Below are 8,305 nucleotides of genomic sequence, written 5' to 3'. Positions count from 1 at the left end.
CTTTACGTGTTATATCACTTGACTAAGACTTGGTTAGATCTCAATCGAAGGTGACCTAATCACAAAAGTATAAACTAATACTCCCATCATCTTGTAATATAAGACTATTTTTATGTTTGCATAGTGTCAAAGTAAATTACAATATGGGACGGAGGGAGTAAAAGCATATGGTTGTGCACATTACAACTTCAGTCGGCAGCACAACTGTCCCGATTGGCACTACAATTATGGAATTACAAAGCAGCTTTACATAAGTCAACAGCCGCTGGGTGCCGGAGGGAGGGAGGGGATCAGACGAGGAGTTGACCAGGTGCGCATCAGACGGCGGAGCGGCGAGGGTGAGCGCGCCGCCGGGGAGCTGCCAGGTCCGGTGGGTGCCGCCGTGCCGGAGGGGATCGGACGAGGAGCTTAGCGCTGAGCGGGTGGCGCATCGGGCGGTTGAGAGGTCCCGGCGGCGTGGCGATGCAGTGAGGCTGAGCCGGTGCCTCCCTGATCGAAGCCTCCTCCGACTACGGCCGCCGCCGCCGCCGCCACCTCCAGGCTGCGCCGCCCGCCCGCCCGCCGGCATCTCCACCGAGCGTCACCCGCGCCGCCCGCCGCCGGCATCTCGTCCGGAATTTCCCCCCGATCTGAAGCGGAGCTCGGCTCGCACGCCATCTCTGCGATTGGACTGGGCCGTTCCTTCCCCGGCCGCCCGCACCGGTTCATCCACGAGCGCCGCCAGCTCCTCTGACTCCGGCACCCATCGCCACCTCAAGGCTGCGCCGTTCGTCCGCCAGCATCTACCCCGAGCAGAGAAGCGCCCATATCGTCCGCCCGCTGCGCGTGCTCGCCACTGCAGTCTCTCCTTCACCGGCCGTGGATCCCCCAATAATCCAGCCATGGCCTCCGCCGCCGCGGTTTTCGCAGGCAAAGCCATTGCAACGTCAATCATCACCAATATTGTCAGCAAGGCCTTTGACTATCTCAAGGACAGCCACAAAGCCGGAGGGCTCAAGAGCGCCAGAGAGAGGCTAGAGAGGCTGCTTCCACAGATCCAGGTCGTCTTTGACGCTGTTGACACGGAGGAAATCAGGGATCGGAGCAACGCGCTGGATGCATGGCTGTGGCAGCTCAGAGATGCCGTGGAGGAAGCCGAAGACGCCGTCGACGAGCTCGAGTACTACAGGCTCGAGGAGAAGGAGATGAAAAGGCAAGATAATAACAAGGTGCGCCGCTCTGTCAGTAAGTACAAGCGCAAGGTCATCCAAGGGTTCAATCGTGCATTCAACACAGGGTCACTAGAGAGGCTGAGAAATTCAGTCACGACCCTAGATGATGTCGCGGCCGGCGTAGAGCGTTTCTTGCAGGTTCTCAACCACTTGAACAACGATAAGATGAAGAAACATAAACAGGATGTGGAGTTCAGAAACTCGCGCCAGACAAGCTCGCTGCCTCGCGGCCTTCTGCTTGGCAGAGAGGAAGAGAGGAAGATTATATTCCAGCGGTTGACCAAGCATGAAAGTGGTGCCGGCGATAATATTGCCGTGTTTTCACTAGTTGGTATAGGTGGAATAGGGAAGACGTCACTCGCTCAAGATGTATGCAATGCTAGAGATGTCAAAGACCGCTTCGATTTCGTCATCTGGGTTTGTGTTTCTCACGATTTCGACATTCAGGCACTAACAAGAAAGATCCTTGAGGACATGACCGGAAGAGAGGCACCCATGGTTAGTCTAAATGCACTCCAGAAAGAACTCAAGGAGAGGTTGAGTTCCAAGACCTTTCTCCTTGTACTGGATGATGTATGGAATGATGAGAGATATCAGGATTGGGTGAATTTTTTATGTCCATTGAGATGTGGGAAGAAAGGAAGCAAGATCCTCCTGACAACCCGAATGCAGTTGGTAGCTGATGTTGCTTCAAGAGCGGTGCAGGGGGAAAGAACACTACAGGTGGAATGCCACTCTCTAGCATTGCCTGGCTTGGAAGAAACTGACCTCCTGCTTCTTTTGAACAGCCATGCATTTTTCGGTGTTAATCCTGATGATTATAGGAGCCTACAACAGATCAGCAAGAAAATGGTAAACAAACTCAGTGGTTCTCCATTGGCAGCAAAAGTTCTTGGTGGATTGTTGAACGGCAACAAGGATAGTAACACGTGGAACAGAATTTTGGACTCGGGCGTTCATAATGCACAACAGGGCAGTGAGGGGATTATGACGGTGTTGAGGCTAAGTTATCAACATTTAGCAACACATTTGCAGGTGTGTTTCAGGTATTGCAGCTTATTTCAGAAAGGCTATGAGTTCACAAAGAAAGAATTGGTGTACTTGTGGATGGGTTCAGGACTGATCCAGCCATCGGTGGATGACACGATACAGCCAGAGGATATTGGAATGGAGTATTTAGACACATTATCTAGAAAGTCCTTCTTTGACATCAAATCAGAGCCTCATGATAGTCGCACTATAAAATGCTGTTTATATGATGAATATTCCGAAGAGAGATTTGTTATGCATGATCTCTTGCATGAGTTGGCCCGGTCTGTGTCAGCAAGTGAATGCACAAGAGTGGACTTAAATTTCTCTGGTTGCATTCCGAAGACTGTCCGTCATATATGCATTGACATGATAAACCCTACTATTGTTGAACAGATCTCCCACGCAAAGAGACTGCGTACGCTTCTTATGCATTTTGAAGACCGACACGAGGCAGACCAAGTGCGCATGCTCAGTGAAGTGTTGGGTGTGGCCAGAAGCTTACGAGTGTTATCCATAATAACAAACTCACCGTGTAAGCTTCCTGATTCGGTGGGTGGTTTAATGCACCTTCGCTATTTGTCTCTTAAGTGGGGCCGGAAAAAAGTGACGCATTGCTGTTGGTTTCCGAAGCCTGTGTACAAGCTTTATCACTTACAAGTACTGAAGTTCGATGATCACCAACAAACGGCTCCTCAGAAAAGAGAAATGGACAGAGTGTGCAACCTAGTTAATTTACGTCATCTACAACTATCTCAAGGAATAATACCAACGATTCCTTGTGTAGGAAAGCTTACTTCTCTCCATGAGCTGTATGGTTTCTGCATCAAACAAGAAGGTGGTTACACTATTGGTGAACTAAAGAATCTGACAAACATCCGGCATTTATATGTTTCTGGTCTTGACAAGGTAAACAGTGCAGAAGAAGCTGCTGAAGCTATGTTGGGCCAGAAAAAGTGTCTGTCAGCTGTAACATTAAGTTGGTCTCCAGGCTCTTCAAATTCATGCACGCAAAGCCAAGCTGAGTTGGTTCTCGACAAACTTGAACCACACCATAATTCCAATAAATTGAAGATTGAAGGATATCCTGGTTCTCGATCCCCATGTTGGCTGCAAAATCCCACTCTCATTAATTTGACATATGTTCACATACGTGATTGTAAAAGATTGGAGAGTCTTCCACCTCTTGGGCAGTTACATTCTCTACAGTATCTTTACATAATTAACATGGAATCAGTAAAGGGTGTGGATTCCTCATTTTATGGAAGTGAAAATCCTTGTGGATTGCACTATCTGAAGGTGCTAGAGATTGAAAGCATGCCGAAATGCCTGGAATGGGTTGGATTGGAGGGTAAGAATGTATTCCCTAGGCTTGAGATGCTGAAAGTGCGTGACTGTGAGGCGCTGAGAACATTGCCGAGTGTACCTACCAGTATTCGCCATGTTGAAATCCATAATGCTGGTTTGTTGGCCATGCCAACATTTTTTGGGGGTTCCGAGACAAGCTCGTCACCATCATTGGATCTGGCTCTCTCTAAGCTCATGATTTCCCACTGCCGAAGTTTAGAAACTCTATGGCAGGGGTGTTCTCTATCTGCACTCGTGGAATTGTCCATCCAACAATGCGCAAGCTTGTCATGTCTATCGGAGGATTCATTTTGTTCACTTGCCTCCATGGAAACCTTTGAAGTAGTGAAGTGCCCAAATTTGGTGACAGGAGAAATCAGGTTGCCCCCTACCGTGAGAACCATCATTTTCGGATTGTGCGGTGAAGCTGAACAACCACTAGTTCATTCAATGAAAGGTCTTAATTCGTTGGCAATGTTATTTTTAGATGGTTGTGCACTGTCAGTTTTCCCTTCAGAAGTGTTTGCATGTTTGCCAGGGTTAACTAATATGGTGTTTGGTAATTGTGCAATTACATCTCTTCCCTTGGCTGAAGCCTTTGCAAGATTGACAAATCTTGAAAACTTGTCCATATGGGATTGCCAAGAGCTAGTTTCAATCAGTGGGATCCATGGGAGTCCATCACTAATGTCACTGCAAATCCAGGGATGCAAAAAGATCACCGCAGATCTATCCGCTGAGAGGGTGGATGACCCTGCTAATTTGTCTAGCCTGACTGAGCTTGATATTGACAATCCGTCACTCTTGCTAAGTGAGCCATTACGAAGCATCTCGTGTGTCAAGAAACTTATAATTGCTGGTGGTCCTGAACTGAGACACTTACCTGAGGAGTGGTTACTGCAAAATGAGGCACTTAAAGAACTAGTGGTGTCTGATGCTTCTCATCTGATATGCCTGCCCCCACAAGTAGCACGACTGAGCTCTATTGAATCCTTCGATATATCCAACGCGAAGTTGATACGGAGTTTGCCTGACATGCCTGCTTCTCTGAGGACTCTACGAATAAACAATTGCCACTCTGAGCTCAAACAGCGATGCCAAAAGAACAAGGGACTTGATTGGGTTAAGATTGCACACATCTGTAATGTAGATATTAGCTAAACGCATGCCAGTATATCCTGCCTTCCGGTGTTTCTGTAAATAGTCATGTGCCTGCGTCCACTCTCCAAAGGTTGCACTATTTGGTATGTCTAAACTTCTGATTCTTGTATTTTTATTTTAATATGATCTGCCAAAACCTAGGAGCTTTAATATGATCTGACAACACCTAGTCGCACTTCTCTAAAAAAAATCAGCACACCTGCGACTGGGAGTGCATAGTTTTTGTTAATAAGTGTTAAGATAGTGCGAACGGGCAAATGTACAGGTATTTTTTCTAAAAGGAGGAAAGAAAGTCTCCGTATTGCATTGTCTTACTATCATATTCAGGCTGACAATGCATCAACCATATCACTATGGGGCATTTGGTTCTGTGGCCTCACCAACTATATTTGTACCGAGTAGTGAACCATCGTATTATTTGTTTTTCTTTAGAGTTGCAAAGTAAATGATTTAATTGCAATTGTATGGCAGCGCTTTTCTTGTTAAACATTTGTTTTTCTTCTATATCTAGCTGAATGAACTGGAGAAATAATCCAATGACCTTATCAGGTACTTCCGGCATTGAATCTGTGGCTTATGGAACATGAAAGTGACCCAGACGTTGATCAGCTACCGTTGGTAGATTACTTTTAACAGTGCAATTGTAATTTGTTAACAGAAATATGTTCTGATGGGGATTATTCTGCACCCACATGATATAATCCTCAACAGTGTAATGTTCTAAATATATATCTGGTAAATTTTTTCCCTGGGATTCCAGCATGTAACCCTTTCCAGTTTTCTTCAGTTAAATACTTGAATCTGAAGCAAGTTGCATGTTAGTGCACGTCTGTGTGGTAGTTTACTAGCTACTGGTGGAGATAATATATACATGAGAAGCTTAGTTAATCAAGTAACTCAACACATCTCCTGCTGCTCTTTGCGTTTGTTTGGTACGAACATCTGTACATACCCTATTATTGCTATGCTCATGTGGAGATGGATGCGTTCTATCTTTTCGGAATTTTCATTTGAGCTTGGATACAACAGTTCTACCTAAGTACGTACTCCCTCCGTAAACTAATATAAGAGCGTTTAGATCACTACTTTAGTAATCTAAACGCTCTTATATTAGTTTACAGAGGGAGTACATGCTAGTCTACATGCCCTGTTCAAACTGTGTGCAAACTTCTTCCCAATAAGTTTTTTCTTGTCGTGACTGATGGTCGCCATATTTGTTACTGTTTCCCCGCGCTTTAGTCTTTACAGTTTCAGTCATTCAATCTACCAGTACATATATATTTCTGGTCACTTGTCTGAAGCATGCATTCCTGGTCACTTGCAGGGAAGGGCACATAAAAAACTCTGCATACCAAAGAGGATTTTTGCTTGGGCCCTAGCTGAAAAAATAAAGTGAGTACAGGCCCTCGACTCTTTCAATCATTATTCAGTTGTATGTTCTTCAATGTTTTCTGAATCCTTTCCTATCAATTGCCTGTACAGAATCCAAATGTCAAGACTCGTCTTGTTTAATGCCTTTTTTTGAGTATTACTGATGCTCTTTCTTGTTGATGCTCCTTGTGCATCCCTTATCGTAAGTTTTCATCCCATTCTTTGATCCAGCAGCAGCTTACCTTGCTTGCAGGGAAGAACAACACCTGCATCTTCTTCCGTTTTCATTCAGCTTCAGCACCAACACCTCAAACGGCAACACAGTTTCATAACCGGCGCTGGCGCTGGTGCTGGTGCTGGCGCTGGTGCCGTATCGGTGCATTGGTCTATTTACAGTCTAAGCAAGAAAAGCCTTGATATCAAGATGAGCAGGTGGTGGTTGTTCCCTGCAATGTGTTTCTAGACTGGAAAGGAGTTTGAAATTTACGTTTACAATTTCATTCCCACAGGCATAAGCATATCTGAGCCTTTCTTAACTCACATAAACCTCTCTTCTTAACCGGGCTACGGCTAATTGATCGTCGTGTTCGTTGCATTCTATCCTGCAATTATTCAGACATTTTGCTTATTCTGTTGTAGTCAGTAGTCAGTACCTCATTGGTTGTTCAGAGTAATCTAAATGTTTATCTGAACTTCTTCTTGCATGTTTTTTTTCTGAACTTTCTGGTGGTCGTTCTCAGCATTTCCATATCAGGGAGAAGGTGCGGAGCTTGCCGGATTTGCTGGCTGATCAAGCTCACCTGCTCACTGTTCAGGAGGAGGTTCTAGATTGTGGTCACCCTCCTCGACGACGATCAACAATGACGAGGAACTTCTGTCTGCTGCTATTAGGAAGGAGGTCTTGCTCTGCTTGCTGCTTTGTGTGCTGTGTGCGCGCGCTATATCTGTGTTGAACTGTTGATGTTGCTGCTGCTAGGAGGCTGACATATCTATAGAACAAACCCTAAATGAGCTGCAGCAATGAGCTGCAACAGTGGTTATGCGCGCGCTATATCTGTGTTGAAAGCGCTGTGACCGCTGCAATGATGCGGAAAACAGCTGCAGCTCATATAGGGAAAACCCTAAATGACCGCTGCAATGGTAATGAACAAACCCTAAATGAGCTGCAACAGTGGTTGATGTTGCGCTGACATAATATTATACGTACGTATATGTTATTACACTGCTATTGTACAATATACATCTTGCGTGTATGGACTGCGAAGTTGTTGATTTACTCGAGATCGGTTAGCAGGGCGAAATTGGCGATGAGCATCATATCTTGAAAATTTGAAGTCCCAGCTCTCATAATTTGAAGTTAGTACTGATAATTTGAAGCAGTTCGTGGCTACGCATTTTGTATACCAAAGTTCCTAGCCTCATTTTGAGAACAACATTCCAGCAGCTGTTCTCGAGAAACAAACAAAAGCAGAGTATGAGGTGTGTAATAAACAGATTCAAATGCATAAGATGGTCAATAAACAAAGGATTATGTATGCACAAGTCAAGGATGGATCCGGATGAACGTCGTATCTTGAGAAACTGAAATCTTGCATCTCTAGCTTAGATTGTACTGAAAATTAAAAATTAGAAAATCGATCAAAAGGCGCACGCCCCGCCCCGCCCCGCCCCGCTCCATTTTCATTGAGAATGAAACGCATAGTAACAGGCGTCAAAAGGCTCCAGGTAGATACATATCGCTGCTAAGGCAGCCAAGGAAACACTGCAAGAAACTGAAGAAAATAACAGAGCAGCCTAATTCTTCAGTGAACAAGTTCTTTTCTTCCCAGCAGCAGGTTAACATTGGGGCTTCCAGATGTGCCAGAGAACCTGTAAACCAGACCACATGCATCGCCCAAAGAAAAAAATGTCATTCCTGTGTTTCCACCATTGCAGCGGCAACCATGTTGATCACAGCATTTTTCCTCTTGCTAATCTACAGGCAAGCTACATCTTCAAAATCAGCACTGTTAGATTGTAATTACATGTGTATATTGTAACGTTGTATACCACCTCATTATATATATATATATATATATGATAGGCCACCCCTAGAGGGTTGTGCCGGTTCCCCCCAAAGCCTATTGTCTTACATGGTATCACACTAGGTTACGTCCGCTTCTGCCTAAAAACCCTAAACCGCCGCC

The 8,305-nt window shown here is 45.3% G+C and overlaps 1 protein-coding gene across 16 annotated transcripts; it reads left to right on the top strand.

The window, feature by feature from the left end:
• The first annotated feature begins 251 nt into the window (after positions 1 to 251).
• Positions 252 to 7,383, top strand: LOC123155456 (disease resistance protein RGA2). Of its 16 annotated transcripts, none has more exons than XM_044573636.1 (5): positions 252 to 4,831; positions 5,298 to 5,483; positions 6,073 to 6,140; positions 6,373 to 6,551; positions 6,860 to 7,383. In XM_044573636.1, the coding sequence occupies exon 1, from the start codon at positions 882 to 884 to the stop codon at positions 4,746 to 4,748; it is 3,867 nt and encodes a 1,288-aa protein (XP_044429571.1). In that variant the 5' UTR covers positions 252 to 881; the 3' UTR covers positions 4,749 to 4,831; positions 5,298 to 5,483; positions 6,073 to 6,140; positions 6,373 to 6,551; positions 6,860 to 7,383. The 16 variants fall into 16 exon arrangements, with proteins under 16 accessions (XP_044429571.1, XP_044429562.1, XP_044429563.1 ...); XM_044573627.1 differs by having other exon boundaries at positions 261 to 4,831; positions 5,298 to 5,460; XM_044573628.1 differs by having other exon boundaries at positions 261 to 4,831; positions 5,298 to 5,460; positions 6,357 to 6,551.
• Positions 7,384 to 8,305: the final 922 nt, after the last annotated feature.

Source organism: Triticum aestivum, chromosome 7B, assembly GCF_018294505.1.
Source record: "Triticum aestivum cultivar Chinese Spring chromosome 7B, IWGSC CS RefSeq v2.1, whole genome shotgun sequence".
Classification (NCBI taxonomy): domain Eukaryota; kingdom Viridiplantae; phylum Streptophyta; class Magnoliopsida; order Poales; family Poaceae; genus Triticum; species Triticum aestivum.
The sequence above is the reverse complement of the archived record's forward strand: the minus strand, read 5'-3'. Positions and strand labels throughout refer to the sequence as shown.